The sequence below is a fragment of the Pithys albifrons genome, chromosome 3, assembly GCF_047495875.1.
Source record: "Pithys albifrons albifrons isolate INPA30051 chromosome 3, PitAlb_v1, whole genome shotgun sequence".
Taxonomy (NCBI): Eukaryota; Metazoa; Chordata; class Aves; order Passeriformes; family Thamnophilidae; genus Pithys; species Pithys albifrons.
Window position 1 is genome coordinate 64880089 of NC_092460.1, and position 18402 is coordinate 64898490.

Consider the following 18402-nt stretch of genomic DNA (forward strand, 5'->3'; position numbering starts at 1 on the left):
TGGAAAAAATAATTAAAGAGTGTTCAACAGAAATATTTGTTCATCTTAATTATTCTATCCAATCCCAAGATCACCTAAATCAAAGAGGATTTCATGAACCTGGATTTATCAGAACTTCAACAATTTTATGTTTAACAGAATGAATTTTGGCATCATAAGGCCTTATCATCAAGATTACCTAGATCTTCTTACATCATCCTGTTCATGGTTTTAGCTAACACAAACTACCCTGACAGTGCTTTATTCCACTGAATCTATAAAGTCCTACCAATACCAAGGGATTAATCACTCACATATACACAAATGCTCTATCTTTTAGCATGAGCTGTTTTCCATTAACAGTTAACTGGTACTCTCCACTTAGTACTTACACTCAAAGAGTCTGATTTGAAGGTTCCTGTCCAAACCTTTTTGAAAAATCCAATTTATTCCCACCAGCTCTAATAAATACTTTTTTCCATTAACTTCACAAGTTGTTCTTTTGGCTAAAAAGTCGTAAGATACATTTGTCCTCAGTTCATTGCACTAAATATTTTTTTTTTATCAGAGTATTAAACACTTTCCAGAATGATGAACTTTCAGTTTCAAAGTCCAAAAACTGCTGGAATTTGTGTGATGAAGTATCTCCTTACCTCCCAGAGTCGAAGAATATCTTGAAAGCTAAATTCCCTTTTAAATCTGATAAGAAGCCACCGGAAGCAAAAATAAAGGTAGCCTGAGTCTTGAGATTCTAGGAATAAGAGTGTTATATTTCATAAACATCAAATTTGGTTACAACAACAGGTGAAAAAAAAATAAAACAAACCCCACACTTTGCAGGTACACATTCATTTTAAAGATGGTAGCCCCTTTGCAGAATCAAACATATTTACTGGAGGAGGGCAAGTTTTTAAAATTGGTAGCAAGATGACCCTGTTTTTCAATAGGCATGGAGCTATTATTGAAATATTTTAGGCATTATTAATTTAGAAGTCTTGTATTCATATAATATTGCTGTTGAAATTATATTTAGATTGGTAAGGATACCAGTGCACACAGAATGCAGTAAGTTGTTTCAGGCTTTCTGCATGAATAATTCACTTACCTAAATAACTGCAAAATCCACTGTCTAGTAAACGAAGCAAAGCACTCAGCTGAATTAGTTGTGTCTTCATACCCTGCATCTGTTCTTCAAAATTCTGATGCTGTAAGGAATAAAATACTAGCACTGTCATTTTTATTAACTCTATGATAATTTCAAGATTTGCAGCTAGTTTTAAATTTTAAAACAAGTTTTGTTATTGCAACTGCAATGAGCAGTTCTCACACTCCAGGTATTTAACATATGAATATTTAACCACACTTCTACCTAATGAAACGTCTGCCTTTTACTGAGAACTTTAACTAAAGCAATAAACTGTATTTCTTTGCTAGCACTTTTTTATTTAACGTTAGTTTAAATAAACCTAAGCTCTCTGCTTCCAAGCAGCACAACTGCATTCAAACCAAAAAGACAACTTGTTTTTTCACTTCATACCAGTCACATTGTTTTGCCACACGCATATAAAAGCTTCAGTTTGTGCAAAGTCTAAATTGCATTTAACAAATGCCAAAAGGTGGGTATGACAGGGAACCATTATCCTGAACAAAATCCTGCTTGTGGACTCCTGATAAACACCATTTTGTCTGTGATGGCTCTGAGGTATTTCAGAATTCCTAGGGAGCCAAGTTTGTCTGTACTGCACAGCAACAGTACTGCAAACCCATCATAATCTGTGCCAATCAGAAAAAGTATGTTGGCTCCAAACGTAAATGACTGCTTGAAAAGAATTCAAAAAACCCACTGCAATTTATAAAATGCAATTAACCCCTATCTGTAGCTTATGTGGACTAAAAAAGCCTTATTTTACCATTTGATCCATGTATGATACAAAGCACCAAAAGGCATCTACTTCATTCTCCATAACATACAAGACAGGTGACAGCAAGTCGCTCATCCCCTGCACATACCCTTGATAGAGAAAAAGGGGGAGGAAAAAGCAAATAGGAATTTAAACTCAGCAGTTGAACAGTAATTTTTCAAATGTGAATGATCGAGTGAAACAATTGTAAGCATTCCAAGTTTGTACAGATACCATAATTCTCCAACTACAATTTTATATTAATAACCACCAACATCCAGAAGATCTAATAAGACTTTATCAGCCATTTCTGCCAATCTAAGGAGAGGATAAAGCAAACATACTGTTCTAGTAGTTGTTAAAATATGTACAACCTGAGTTGACACCACAATAGAATTTTAGGAAAAAAGTTCCCATTTAGAGCTCAGGAGCACATATTGATATTTTTACGAAGATTAAATATATACTTTGCACCATCACAAATACAACCTTGTATATAGTCTCCTTTCTATCTGTAATTGGTTGCTTTCTTCAAAACATTTAAAATTTTTTAATGTCTTCCTACTCTCCTCCACCCACCACCAACTGAAGATCTTCATCTCAGATTGATTTAAAGAGATGTTGAGTTTCAGCTCCAGGAAAACATGGTGCGACAGCTTTGATGAAGAAATTTCCCACTTTACACTTCTCTTATTTTTTCTGGCACTGAATATGCTTTAAGGATTCCTTTACTTTGGGAAGTAGGGACTATTCTGCTTGGGTGGTACTTTAAATACACCCAAACCTAAGACCATCTGTGTAACCAAGCAGATAACAAAGAATACTACCTATCAAAGTGAGGAAGAGAATTAATAGCAAAATATTGCTTGCAAGAAGCACAGAGGCAACATGTATCTAGACCTGATTAAAGGAAGCACTTTTAGGTTTCTGTGCCTAGAAGTGGTGAATCAAACTAAAAAGCACTCTCATGCCTTAGAAGAAAAGCTTCCACTTAACTGGAGAAGGAAATGCCCACTAAAGCATACAATTTTTCACAGTTATAAAATTTTAGTTATATTAAAAAAAAATCAAAATTTCATAGTTTTTATGTGTCTTCTAGATTTCTTGTTTGTAATTAACAGTCCAATTAAGAGCAGTAGAGGACAGTGATTTTTACAGGTCATTTTTTCTCTTCCTCACAAGTCTTCCAATTACCTTATCACTGATGCTAGTGTCATCTTATCTACTGCCTTACTGCTGAACCCAGTAAGTAGGAGAACACAATTAATGTGTATGTCTATCATCAGTGGTTGGTTCAACACAGTATTTCTCAGTTGGCTGATTTAATTTCTTAATGATGTCACTGTAACTGAATAACTGAAAAGAGGATTAGAGTCAATGACTGAAAATACGGGAGCAGATGTGAGAGGACAACTAGAACAAGTAACAGCAAACAGACAAATAATTAAAAGGTCAAAGATTTTTTTAAAAGTTTTATGCTCCACATGTTTAATACTACAGCCAACTAAAATAAAAGCAGAGAAAATTCTGTTCAAGAGAGTTTACAAGTCCCTTATATAATAAAACCAGTTTCATTAATGCAGACTTAAGAAATTCATTCAGAAAAATATTGTATTAACAGCTCTTCTGTCCCCTCCCCAGTCTGACAGAGTTTGTGGCATATTCAGATCTCTCTACAGATGCTGTCAAAGGATTAAGAGCAGTACTACACTAATGCTTGAGCAGCTTAGAAGCCTTGGACAGTTACTATGTCAAATTTACTGTATTTCCATCATTCTTGCTTGTTCATAAACAGAAGACTTGTCCACATTTAAGCTGTCTCAACAATGTTTTTAATAGAGTGGGTGATGAATCTACTTTAATTTCACTTAAAATGTCACTGCGTATTAACGCAGGCTGAAATGTGGAAAGACACGTGGACCAGAGCTACGTGTTTAAACCATCTCAATCAGTTTTCCTTTTCTCCCTTTTCCAGCCAAAGATCAAGACACTCTAAAGACTTTCAGAAAGTACAAAAGCTGACAAGAACTACAGCTCTATAGCATGTTTATTAGCAATTAAAGATTTATTCCTAATTTCTGTCTTCAAAATTTGGCACAAAGTGGGCTTTTAGAACCCCAAAACTTTTCTGAGACAGAATACCAAAAAAACCCCCCAAGGATACAGTAGCCAAATGTCATGCCTGCGATGGAGGGGCAACCAGCTAAGACAACTTCCCAGGACAACTAACAAGAAGTCAAGAGTTAGACATCACATTAACACCGTGATTAAGGCAAGATGTTAGATGATTTTCCCTCTGCAACAGATGCGTGCACTAAAGCGTAATTTTTGACAGATTGCTAAGTGCACTCCTCAAGAACCAGTTTTTAAAATATTCACAATAACACCATGTTTTACAAACAGCTGGTTCAGCATGCTGAGCTTTAATTACAGCAGTGACAGCTGGTTTATCATTTTTATTGATATTTCAGTCTTAAAAATGGATATAAACACTCAAGTTCCAAAGACCCAAACCCATTTAAAACTCTGAAAAAAAAATAAGAAAAAAACCCCAAAACCAACAAAAACCCCCACGACTAGGTCTATGGTGAAGACAAACTGTCACAACTTCCAATCCCACCTCAGCTGACAAATTCCAATGCCTGCAATAAGTACTAAATTGAAGACAGGAAGAAAAACTGTACCAAGTGATCTACGAAATCAAAAAAGCTTTTATATTTAAGAGGGACACAACTTACCTAAGTCAAAATCATACATGCAATAGGTCATCAAAATATCATGAAGTAAAATCAGTCCTGGATTATCTTCACCTTCGTAGAATTTATTTGTTCTATCTGTCCTGTTGACATCTTTTTCTAAGAAAACAGTCCAGATTTAAAAACATTTTCAAACCCAGTTCTACAAGGCCAGTATCAAATGAATTCAGAATGTTTAAGCTGCTGATTTCTTCCTCAACGTTGCAAAGCTTTGAAGTGTTTGAGACAACTGCATAGCTGAATGTCATTGCAAAATAAAGAGTATTTTAAAAGAAAGAAAATCCTTCCTATCTGCAATAAAAGGATTTGCATATAAACATTTTTTAAAGTTTTCTGCCTTTTTTTATTAATACTTTTTATGGATAAAATCCTGATTATAATTCAGCAAAAATGTTTTACACCTGGGAGGATTAAGAAAAATTTTATGTGAGTCAGCTCTACAATGCCAATTGTGAATACTTATGTGATGCAGCACAAGCCCTAGTTGGAAAGCTACTACGTGATCAGCTCAAAGATGCTGTGATAGTTCATGACAGCACATTTATAAATACTGTTTAACAAGTTTCTGTAACTCATAGTGACATGAAACTGCTCTTTCATCAGGCAGTCTTGATGCCTCAAACATACCAAGCACACGGCATACTCTTTAATAATGTGAAATTCAAAACTGAGTGAAATCAGCAAAATTTTGAGTGCACTTTGATAAAAGGAGTATTTTGTAGCTTGGGATCGATTTTACAACATAAGCCTAATTTTGTCAACTACATTTCAAATACTTAAAAAGGAAAAGAATTGCTTCAACAGAAACAAACATCTGGCCTTTTTTCAACTGTGAATATTATTTTTTTCTGTTAACACTCTCTAAAATGTATTTTACTAACCTAGCAAGAATAGATTTGGACCCTTTCAGCTTGCCTGTTGAATAATTGCCAGAAATAACTTTAGTCTATGTCTCAGAGTAACATAAAAATCTTGTCCTGTCTCCTAAAATAACTATTTAGTAATCTTAAACATTGGTGCCCAGATCTTGCTACCAGAGAAGTAAGGATACAAACTACTAATAGCATAATTTGATGACACTTTTAAAAGCAGATATAAAATCCAACTAGTCAGAATGCACATATACAAATCCCCATAAGGAATTAAAAAACATGAACATACTTGTTCATGTTCTTATTGTATGTCATTATTTTAACATTTCTGGCAAAAACAGATCAGGACATAACAGAAAATGAAGAGCCTTTGTTATCAAGTAAAGGAAGTTTAAAAAATCCAGCCATTTTGTTACACTAATGTGTAAAGCTCTGAATCACTCTAGTTAAGAAAGAGTTAGTACTTAGAAAATAAAAAAGTTTAGACACCCACGGAAAGAGAACAATGTTAGGTTTTAGTGCCTCTTCATACACATTCCTCAAAGTGGTACATTTTTTCAACCTAATACGAAATGGTAGAAGTGTGTGAATTTGTGCAGTTAGGTGCATTTCTAAACCTAAATTTACCTATAAGACTTCGGTAATCTCTTAATCTTGAATTTCGCTTTTCCTGTTCCTCACTGACAGATTTCCACTGCAGTTTCATCCTGAAATATTCATCCCTGAAGAAGAAAGATAACTTTGAAACCAAAACATTTTCAATTACTACATTTCATTTTTTTTTCATTTAAGCATTCATTCATTCCATTTGTTCTTTGACATAAAAGCAATAACACTACACAGTTTGTGTAATATTTTTAAGACAGTCTCACGTGCTTCTTGCATTGAAATCTTTCAACATCCCAAAAAGCTTTCTACATCACAATGTCTTAAGAAAAGATGCCACTTTTAAATTTATTTTGTAACAAAAAAACCCCAAACTGTACTTACGTCTTCCTTTTTTGCAGATTTGCTCTCTCTTCTTTAGAGCTATTCCAAGGAAAATACCCCAAAAGAAATTTCCATGCTTCTTTTCTTAAAGTATGGCAGAGGCCCTATGGAAAAACCGATATGAAACATTAGCAAAAAAATATTTCCATATTGTGAGGAAACATTTCTATAGCTATATAACACTTCTCAAAGTAACAACTTCATAGAATTCTTATATGTTGGTTTCTTTTTACATTGCCGCCAAATCTCACCTACTAACTAGGTATCACACTTGGAGAAAACAGAAGGGAGAGAGTATAATTAAGCAAAAACTGTAGAAGCACTCAATTCATGCTTAGATAAAAAAAACCTTTAGAAAATAATTTTCTCCCTATAGTTTTTTCACTGTTAGCATCACAGACTTTAAGAGGCAAAAAAGTACCTTTAAAATGTGTGAATTTAAATATCATGCTGCTTAACTGCCAGATTTCTGGTCTTGCCACAAACTGATCCTGAGGACTAGACTTCCAATTATTTATTTTTTAAAACAAGTATTTTCATCTAACACGACATGGCCAATCTTCAGATGAATCTTCCAATCAAACTACCAGTGTCCACTCAAGAACAGCGTTTGTCAGAAATCTTTCAAGTAATGCTCAACATTTGTAGATGACAAAGCTGTAGAAGTTGAATCACAGCCCACTCTCATCAAAAGAGCTTCTTTCAACTCCTGCAGTACAGTTGTAAGAATGAGGTACTTTTGCTATGAGAGTCCCCAGTACATCAGGCGAAGGCCAGCTTGCTTCCTCCCTATATTTCTTCATTTACCAATAGCATCATCACAGTACAAAACTAAGCAGCACCAGAACCTCTCCAGTAACAAGCCAACAGTTTAAGCGATGTATTTTAACTACTTTCTTTTTTTTTCACTTTAGTGAGGATCTGCACAATGTACTGGAAGTTATCTGAATCTTGAGTCATAAAAAAAATGGAGTACTCCTCTGGCAAGGGTCAGAGATGATGGGAAAAGGGGCTACAGGAAGAAAAGATTTGCAGTAATTCTCATGACTGTAGAAGGGTCCTTAGATAGTCATCTCAGGCACATGAATAATAAGAAACAGCCACAGAAACTAAAAAGGAGCTCCTTTTCACTCTACCCTCTTTACAGTACATTACTTAATATGTATAGATCTTTGAAAAACCTGTAATATCAATATTATCATTCTCTGCTTCTGCTCAAACAGACTGCATGCTTGCAAATTTGCATCAACACGCACACAGTGAATGCATTAAGGTAGCTGGATTCCCACCAAAAAATAGAAAAACTGAAGTAACATTAGATAGAAAAGCTACAGGATGCAACCATGGTTTTCAAAATTTCCATCACTGAGACAAAATCACATTCATATTCCAAAACCCCTCAACTCAATTAAAAATATCAGCAGAAGTGTTTAGAACTGCTCTGATGAGGCTCAAATCCAGGCAAACTGCTGGGCAAAAAGAGAAAATTTTGCTGAAGAAGGATAAAAAAACAAAAACATTTAAAAGAAAAGAATAAACCTGATTTCCTAGCACTGAAGCACTGGTCTTTTCCTGAAAGCCACTTTCATTTCTTTACCACTTAAGCCTCTGTGTTTTCAACTCATTCACTTCAGCCAGCCACTACAAGACCCCTCTCCTGGTAGAGCACTTCATATGGGTGCAAGACTGCCGAGGTATTTGGTTAGCATGAAATTATGCTTTATGAAGTCTCTAACAATACCGACTGGGTTGTGCTCAAAGTCCTGCATGAAGCATTACAAGTACAATGAAAACAGTGTAACTATGGTTTGGGAAGAAAAAGTAAAAGGAGTCAGAATCAAGAAACATCTTGCTGAATTTAGACACACAAGTTACCCCTTTGAATATCGATCTCTTTATGTAGTCAACATCTACAATTCTTCCTTCAGAATCCATATTCTTGGCCCATTCTTCAGCCGACACAGGCTCTCTTCTATGAACTTCAGGCTGTTTTCCTAGATCAATCTGAATCACACACACATAAAAACATCACATGAATCCTCACAAAGTGCTTCAGTAGTTTCCAACAACTGCACAAAACTGCTCAAATAGTATTAAGCTTGCTAGTTTCTTAAATTCAGTGCATCTACATTTTCACAGCACACACCTCAGTAGCAACTCTAAGGGTCTAAAGACTGTCCACATGAGCAAGAGTGTGGACCAACACAAGCAGATCTTTACAGTGAGACACTTTGTGATGACGACCTGGCTATAAATGTCAATATTTCAGATTTTGGAGGATGTATATGTGTTTTAAATAACTTTCTACCTCCACAAACACCTCTGAGCTAACCTCCCATAAACAAAAAGCCTCTATGCAACTGGAAATGTATTAGGTATGTGCAACACAGTAAAAAAGGACAACACAGACCTTCATTTTAAAAAGAGAGAACTGAAAAATTAGTTGGGCGCAGAGACTGCACAGCATGACTGAAAAGACCAATTTCACTACACATTAAAAAGGCCTCTTAAAAAACCCCAAGACTGTATGTATTTTCAGAACTTCTAACACCCATCCAAAGTTTCAGTTTGTGGTTTATCTCTCTCAGTTCCCAAATTGCATGTTTAAGCAAAGCAGAATTCAGCAGATAGTAATTCCTTACTTCCTGAAAATGTTTTTATGATGGCAACATCCAAATCAATTTCTGTTTCAACTCCTTAGATGTCCAAGGCATTTGTCAGATTAATACATATAGGTCAGTGTTATTTTCCATATGTAACATTCATTATACTTTACCTCATTGATAAATTAACTGATTAAGTGCAAGGCAGCAACTTCTTAGGACTGGCTCAAGTAGCTACTGCTAAGATATTAACACTACTTTAAATTCAAGAAAAAAAGCATAAAACAGTGTAATGCTTTAAAAATACATAAGATGCTTAAATATTAACCACAAGCATTTAAAAATAAACCTTTTCCACCTATCTGTAAAAGATACCAACAAGAGCCCACAGTGATTCATGATCCAATTCTAAGTTCATTGCAGTTTTGGTTCAAATCATACATGGTTTGTAATTTATACCCCTATGACATTAATCATTCAATTAAACACTTTGTTTTTCTCAGCTCTCTTAAAAGAAACTGAAATCACTGAAGTGATTAGGCAAGAAAGTTGCTAATTAACATGTATTCCCCAGTTTTACTTAACCTAGCTCTGACCTCAGAGGAAAGACAAAACCTAAAATCAGACATTTTTTAAGGGAGTGACTCTAAGATAACTATAGTAGCCATTTCCTTAATTACAAACTTCCTTTCAAAGCAGAACTTGCATTTGCATGAATAAAAATAACATATTCAGAAGTAACTGACTATGATCTTAACTCTTGTGAATAAATGGTAATGCAGCATATGCTACAACTGCATAAACAGTGTTAAGTCACCATTCTTTAAGTCCTACCATTCCTTCAAAGGAGGGCATAAAACCAATCAGTGCATCCCTATCATTCATTCATACACTCACTCGTGTAATGACTTCAAATCCTGGTTCTTCCTGCTGATTTATCTTCAGCCCTGGAATAGTATCATTGATAAGGTCTGCCATTTCTGATGGTGGTCGCCTCTGATTCGATGGGTCACTCAAACGGAAACTGTCAAAAATATAGTTCGTAACTTTGGAAAATCTTCCCATTGTTACTGTGTATGGATCTCTCTTCAATTTCTGTGTTATAACAAAGAAAACAAGCAAAACACAAAAGCCTCAAACTATTTGTAATCATTGTACTCAAAGCAAAGCATCAGGAAAAGTCCCATAGATCTCAAAGTTACTGAAGTTTCATGTATTGGTAGTAACACAGAACAGTCATCACATGATTAAAAAATGTATCTTAAGTATGAAGATAATGCTCCTGATTGATTTGAAAAATTGGATACCAGTGTTCTTAGTAAGTTTGACCTACATATAGAAGTGGATCAGATCTACTGTTTACTTTCCAGTGATACCAAACATCTTACTTATGCATAATTTCCCTACCTTCTCAGAAAAAATAGTTTGAACCACCATGTACTCTGTTAGGAATCTCATACAAAACTTGACATGACAACTAAATCCAGAAACTAATCCAATTCAGTCACAAAGATTTTATTAAACAGGTCAGTGGGTCAAAACTCTGGACTCATTGAAGTCACTGAAAGTTCTGTTGCTGACTTTCACAAGTCAATAGACCTGACCAAATGATAAGCAGTTTTAGTATTAAAAAAAAAAAATTGTTAGGCAATATTGTCCTCTCTGGTACTGTATTTGCAGCATCCTTTCAAAAGTGTCAGGAAATATCAATGAAAAAATATGCAGTCAAAGGAAACTTAAATTATAATTAATATGTTTGGGGAAATCCTAAAATTTTTCCTTTTTTCTCTGAAACTTTCTGTACCCAAATGTATAGAATCACAGAGAATATGAAATTGAATAAGTTTGAAATAGTACCACAGGGAAATCAGAAATTATTAGATCATAGGAAACAACTTGTAATTAAGTGCACTTTTTATAGTAAGCATTTGGTTTAGGGTACAGTCCATGCTTCTACAATGCCATTATTATTGGCAATAATTAATAATAACAATGCCATAAATGGCATTCTTGCTTCTATAATGGCATTAAAACATTTTTCAGGGAATATTTCTGTGACATGGTCGGGTGGATTTTTTAAACACATCTTTAGACTAAAAAATTGAAAGATAATACATACTTGAAATAAGCCATATGATGGTTCATCAAAGAGATTTTCAAAAGACTGAGACGGTGACTTCTGAGTCTTCACAAGAAGAACCCGTTCATGATCTGGAGATCTGCAATAAAATTTAAAAAGGGTGTCTGGATATCACTATTTTTTTCTGAACATATTTTTAGAACATTTACTGGTTTTTGAACTCACATTTCAGGCTTTGTGTAAAAAAAGCAGATTTGATGCAAGATCCCTCTTAGTCTTGGGCACAAGCTAACAAGCTAACACTACACAAAACAGGACTTCCATTTTTCAAAACAGTAGTCTTTGCCATATTCATTCTGTATTGTACTCTTTCATTCTTTGAAAAATGAATGTTTTGAAAAGTTTTTGAGAAATTACTCTGAAAGATAACTCCATTTAATGTAAGTGACAAAAGTTTTCTTCAACCATAGTCTTCTATTTTTGACAATGGACAAAAAAGAAATGTAGTGAGACATGAAATGTAGTGAGACAGAGTCAGCCTCAGCACAATATAAGTTGAAACTCCTTTAACATAACAGGAAGTGAAAAGAGCCTATGTCACCCTGTGCAGTTAAGGAATTCTTTCTATCAGTTGTAATGTAAAACTTACATTAAGAAATTACATTATAAAAAGGAATACAAACTGCTTTTCAATGCATGAAAACACATCAATTAATTTCTAACCAACGGTATTATAATAGACACTGTCACAATAATTCTAAGGCTCATACTGATAGGAGCTTAAAAAACACCAGAGCCATTGTATTGTGAAACAGAACCATCTCAGTACAGCCCTGCAAATGTATTTCTGAGCAGACCCCAAAAGCTAAAGGAACACAAACCCAATTTGGCCTAACTCACTGTATTCGTTCACTCTTGTTCAACAGAACATTTGCTTCTCGACAGGCTTCCACAGCCAGATGAAAACAGTAAAAACAAAGACGGTGGAACTGTGGTGCTCCCAGTATTTAATCTCTTCTTTTGCTCTCGCACCCACCCTCACTGCAACATCCCATTTTGTCTCCTTCTTCAGCACAGGCACCCCATCACTTCCTTAAACCAGCTCCTGAATCACCAATTTACTGCTCAATAGTTGACAGAACAGCTCAGAAAGCAGGCTCAGAGTTTGTAGCCAGACAGGAGAAAGCTGAGCACTTTGCCATCTGACTCTAATCCATCACACAGACTTACATTTATAAAATACCTCTCTATTGCTCCCTTCCAAAGTTTAAATCCACTACTTCTAGTCTTTGAAAGAAAAATTACTTTTCTTTTTATTAGCACCTGCATCATCTACCATGTTATTACAGTTAAAGATAAGAACTTTAATAAGCCTTATCTCTCTCCCATTCCAACAGGACAGGACACTGTTAACACTGACGGATATGAAATGCAACAAGAGATCTCATTTTAAGACAGCCAGACATCACAGTCATAGTTCTGAGTCAGCAACAGTTAATGAAGCTGAACTGGCTTTTGCTAAAAAACAGCAGGGGGCAAAGGCAGGTCATGTATTATGTTTTCCTTAACTAAAAAAATGAAACTTTATACCATATCTCCCTTTTAATTAAACACTCTTTCTGGATAGTCAGGTGGGCACCAACAGCTACTTAGGTAATGTTAAAAAATTTGTGAGCTAGACACTTTCTTAAACTAACTCATAATCCGAGTCCTCTGAGTTAGAAAATGTCATCGACACACAGTGTTTTCTCAATATTAGACTGGTGCAACCAAACTAGGAGGCACGTAATTCTTAAAGCAACAAATTATAAATACTTTGTGTGAGTTTCCCTGCTTCATACACACGGATTTCATCAATGACATGACATTTTACAAGGAACAGTGTTAGAAAAGGGAAAAAAACCTTTTGAGGTAATATGAATGTGACAAAATACCTATGACAAAAAGATAATTTAGAGACAGGCTAAAATTTCTGCCTTAACATCAGTATCCTATGTATTATAAATCAGAAGTTGGGATAAGTAGTAATTACACTGCCAAGTATTTGCTTTTAGCATCCAGGCAGCTAAATAAACATCTTTTCCTAAATAAGGTTGTGACCTTAGATGCATTATATACTAAAGACTGAATAACCATTAGGAAACAACAGAAACATGCAGATTAAGTTTGTTATTTCCACAGCTTGGATGGCATATTTGTTCTTTTCTCTTTTAGAAAAAATAATCATCATAATTCACGACTAGACCACAGAAGAGAATTTGGTGCCAGAAGCAGACCTTAACTGGATAAGAAAACTAAAACTAGAAGTTCCTGCTCAGCTCAGCGTTTCAGTTCATCTGTTTTCCACAGCTGCCATGGTTTTTTTCTTTAAAGTTCCCAAAGTATTTGCTGTTGCATTCATTAATGATTAGAACTGTTCAAGGTGATAATACTAAGCAGCGCAGCACACTCTGCAAGCTTGAATATCACCTCAAGTTTCCCTGTCTTACCTCAGCAATTAGAAAATTTGAAATATGTTGCTGCAGTACATAGGCAACAGATCATACAGATCTGGTATAAAGCTTTCAGTGACTCATTACAACACAGGTGTTTTTCCAGTGGTTGCTACATCACTTGCCTCAAAAACCTGCCCCAGCCTACCAGCAACTAGTCAGAAGTATTCACAAGTAAGCAAACACAGAGAAGTATGCTCAGAAAGGAAGGATTTCTTTGGGGGAAGGGGAGGGAAGTGGCAGAATGGCAGGATGACAGTATTTCCCTGTGGCCACAAAAGCTGTGAAATCATGGAACTAAATGAATGGAGGTTTAAGGAACAATTCAATTGGAGCCTAGAGAAAAAAAACCTTCAGGATTTGAAATGAAGTTGTCATTCAGGATTTTCTAATCTACAGTTGTAGAGAGATTATTCTTATTTACAGGTTCATCTTGCCTTCCTAATAACCTCTGCTTTGGTCTTCTTGACTTCTCCCCTTGAAAAGCTCACATACAATTGTACAGCCAGTACCATTTCACCAGCTGGTCACACTGACCATGCTACTTTCTCCAAGCAGTTGGCAACTTCTGATTATCAGCAACTCCCTGTCTGGAGACTGTCAAAGCGTTTCACATATTGGTTCAATAAATATACAACACTCATGTCCTATTGGCATGCTCTCCATCCTAGCAGTAATACTTCACAACAACCTTCCCTACTTGTTGAAAGTAACCCTGACCTCAGTGATGCTACCAATGTGAACAGAGCCCTCTGTAAGGATTCCCAAAGCCATTTCACTATTCACCTTCACATCTATCATCAGACTATTATGTTGGAAGTGACAATAGCAAAACACTTTTGAGAACAGAATACCTGTTACACTGATGTTACACGTGTTATAGGTGTGCATTACACCTCATTTGTTTCTTCATGATCTATCTAATCTTATCCACCCTGCTGCCTTCTTAAATTATATTTATGCCTACATGGTAAGAGCAGAACATTTTATTCTATTCTGCACTTATGCTATGCTGATCAAAAAGGTCCTTATCCCAGTGATACACCTGGAAGTAACACAATATGAACACACAACAACCCCCAAGTATTTAACACTGTGATAAGAGTCTACCTATGTTTACACTCAGAAAGTTGATTCGCAGAGTAAAGATCAAGTGTAAAACATTGACCATACAAGAAATTACAGGGAAACTGAATTCTGTAGGAAAACGTTTCTATACAAATTGAATTAGTTGACAGTACTGTAAGTTACCTCACACACTCATGTAAATACTCATAGATATCGCTCACAAAGGAGAAGGTCTCAAAATTTAACACAAATTATCCCATTTAATACATGTGGTTCATGAAGGATTTAACTTTTACGCTGAATGTTCACGAGAAGCTTTTGCCCCCACCAGAGGGAGTTAGCAAGGCATTTGGAGCCAATAACACTGCAACCGAGTCTAAAACATTCCATAAATAATCCAACAATTTTAAAACTTCAGCTTACCTTCCACATACATATGCAAAATCACAGTTCCAGTCACCTTGAAAATTGATTCTACTAATCTGAAATTCATTACAGGATTTAAGCAAACCAATAATTTGTATTTAACAGAACTAAGTTGTCTGATACTTACTCATCCAGTGCAACATGCTTTTCAAGGCATTTAATCAATAGTTTGCTATCTCCACGATGAAAGTGAAGAGCTGGAAGCTTCACATCATCCTTCAGACAGAACACCAAATAGGACCATCCCATGCCTTTTTTGTTTTGTTTGATGGATTTCAGATCTGTCAAACTGAACAGGAAGGACCACCTGCTTTCTCCATTTGCATGAGTTGTAGCATCTTAAAAACAAAATTACCACATGATTTCAGTTTGACTTCCAGTGTTAGCAATTACAAATTCATCGTATCTGTCCCTGTTCCTAAAAACCAAACTCCAAACATAAACCTCGCTAATGGTTCTAATAATAATATGCTATTTCTGGAGTTCTCTTTGTGCCTCCTTGTCTTTGAAAGACTTCTAAAATAATAAGCAAGTCCATCAGACTGCTTCCCTAAAGCTGTGCCTACAGTTTATAGGAAAAGCTTTTTCACACAGAGGGTGGTTGGGCACTGGAAGAGGCTCCACAGGGAAGTGGTCACAGCACCAAGACTGAGAGAGTTCAAGAAGCGTTTGGGTAACACTCTCAGGCACATGGTAGGCCTCTTGGGGTTGACCTGTGCAAGGCCAGGAATTGGACTTGGATGGTCCCTGTGGGTCCCTTATGGCTCAGGATATTCTATGATTCTGTGACAGAAGTGATCCAGCAGTTAAACATACAACTGCTGCATCCCATTCCAGCAGCAAGCTAAACCCAACCAGCACCTCCACTATGTAGTGCTACTTACTCAAACTTAACATGATATACATCACAGTACTCTAAGAGATGCATCGCCCACAGTTATTAGCCATGTGTTGTGTAAATCTGCTACCACAGGAAGGGTAAAGGAGCTGACAACCTCCCCCTCACCCCTCTCTGCTGTACTGTGCAAGTATCTATGTATGTATACACTCTGCACAAGACTGTGTACATTTCCACACAAGCAATTACATTTTACCAGAGGACACAAAATTGCCAGTGTGCCTAGAGGAATTTGGCACACCCTCTGGCTTGCTCCCATCAAATTACAGAAATTGAAACTAAGCAAGAAGTGGCAAAGAGTGTAATCCCAGGCAGTGGCATTCAGTGACGCTCATTGTGGATGAAGACATGCTCTGATGCCTGAAGATGAAAAATCAATAGAAACTAGTGATGCAATAAACCATCTATACTAGACAGAGATGTTGGGTTTAGCTATATATAGATATATTTATATACACATATCTTGTTAGCACGGAAAGCTCCACTCAGAGAATTTAAGAAGTAAGGATTGTGCTTTACCTAAAAACATTCATAATCTGAAGTTCAAATCCTGCACTCATACATGACATAGGTGACAATTAAAACCATCATAAAGATGGTGAAACAAACACAATGGTTCCTAGTCACAGGCTGTGAAATAGCACATGAAAAACAAGTATTATATAAAAAAAATCACCATGGGAGAATCAGAAAAAGATTATTTGTGAATCACTGTTCTTTCTCCCCAAGTTGTTTTTCAACATCTCTACTGAGACACTGTAACAAAAATGGTGTAGCTATAAAATCATTTTACTGAAGTAAAAAAGACCATATAAAAGACCCACGTACACATCACTGTACATTCCATCTCCCCCTGCTGCTGCAGGATGGAGACACATTTTCATTTCTAACATGACACTTGGTTCAAATTCTATCTGTTTCAAAGAATGCAAGAGCCCAATGCAGATAAAATTGCTACTTCATCTAATGATTGTCACAACAAGAAGTCAGATTTAATGTTCATTTTCAATACAAATCTCTAGCAATTGAAATTAAAAAAATAGATTGGAAGCAGACAACAGCTGTTCCATTTCTGAATTTTTTTTCCACACCCAGAGATTCACCTCTTACCACAAATGAATCCCAGCTTTTCAAGTCCTAGTAAAATCCATTTTACTGTATCTAAAAGACAATTCTTCAATTATAAGTTACAATAATGGAAAAAAACCCCAAAACATCCTACAAAAACCTCTACACATTTATTTTTTAAGTACCTCCATTTGAATGAGGTTTCTTCTTAAAAGAGACTGTGGTGACCATGTCCCATTCTGCTTCATAACTACTTGGACGGTCTGCTCCTCGGGAACCTTTTTCTTTAGGAGTTTGAGTCCACTCCACAACAGAACTGGAATCCTGAGAAAAACAACAAAAGCAACTATCAAAAAACACAAGGCATGAAAACTGAGATAGTTTCCCAGATTCAACAAGAAGAATCAGCATCTTTATTTCGTAGACAAAATTAAAACCCTCAGAAACATATACAGTTCAACACAGGAAATTTGGATTTATGACTAAGTGGATTTACTTAATAAATTCAACATACTAAAATATCCTTGCCTCTCTTGCAAACTTTTATCAACATAACAAATTTTTGTTTAAATGTAAGACTTGAATCTTTCTTCTTCAGTTGCATTCTCTTAATACCACTTAAATATCACATATCACTGCATCTTACAACCCCCCCCAGACTTCTATTTTTATTTTGCATTAGAACAGCACCTCTCAGGTTTATGTCTAAACATGAAGAGTGAATCACTAGACTGAAACATCACAGATGCAGAGGGACTGCTGACTGTGATATACTTACACTCATTTGGTTTTTACTATTCATATGGTTAGTCTCCTACTATTTTATTTGTGAACCATGTAAAAACTAAATGCAGTCAAGCTACACATGTATCATAATAACCTGGGCTGCTGTTCGCAAATAAGATTCCTACATGTAGCTATTAATATCAATGATAAGTAAGTTTTGCTTCCACTTATGAGATCACCTGATCATTAAAATAAAATCTCTGAAGAAACAGAATGAAGACGACTGATAACTAACAAACATACCTTTCCAGCACAGAGGATATTAGAAGTATCCAAAGTCTCATCCAGTGGTCTCCAGTCTACTACTACTTCATTTTCCTACAATGCAAACAATCATAAAAAAATTCAACACTACACAACAAAGTACCAACCACCTGATTTATTCACGGTATGATTATGGCACAACCTATATATACATATAGATGATGCACACAATGTCAAACATTAAGTGACATCTACTCATTTACAAAATCCTAAATGCCT

The 18402-nt window shown here is 35.7% G+C and overlaps 1 protein-coding gene across 2 annotated transcripts in view; it reads right to left on the reverse strand.

The window, feature by feature from the left end:
- Positions 1-18402, reverse strand: part of TBC1D15 (TBC1 domain family member 15) — a 34179-nt gene that overhangs the window by 4935 nt on the left and 10842 nt on the right. For both annotated transcript variants that reach the window (XM_071552210.1, XM_071552211.1), the window contains exons 3-14: positions 18163-18237; positions 17319-17457; positions 15295-15505; positions 11221-11320; positions 9999-10196; positions 8374-8502; positions 6499-6602; positions 6136-6230; positions 4619-4735; positions 1890-1990; positions 1085-1184; positions 633-730 (exon numbers count right to left, since the gene is read on the reverse strand). In XM_071552210.1, the coding sequence (XP_071408311.1) occupies positions 633-730; positions 1085-1184; positions 1890-1990; positions 4619-4735; positions 6136-6230; positions 6499-6602; positions 8374-8502; positions 9999-10196; positions 11221-11320; positions 15295-15505; positions 17319-17457; positions 18163-18237 (1467 nt within the window). The remainder of the gene's footprint in view (positions 1-632; positions 731-1084; positions 1185-1889; positions 1991-4618; positions 4736-6135; positions 6231-6498; positions 6603-8373; positions 8503-9998; positions 10197-11220; positions 11321-15294; positions 15506-17318; positions 17458-18162; positions 18238-18402) is intronic.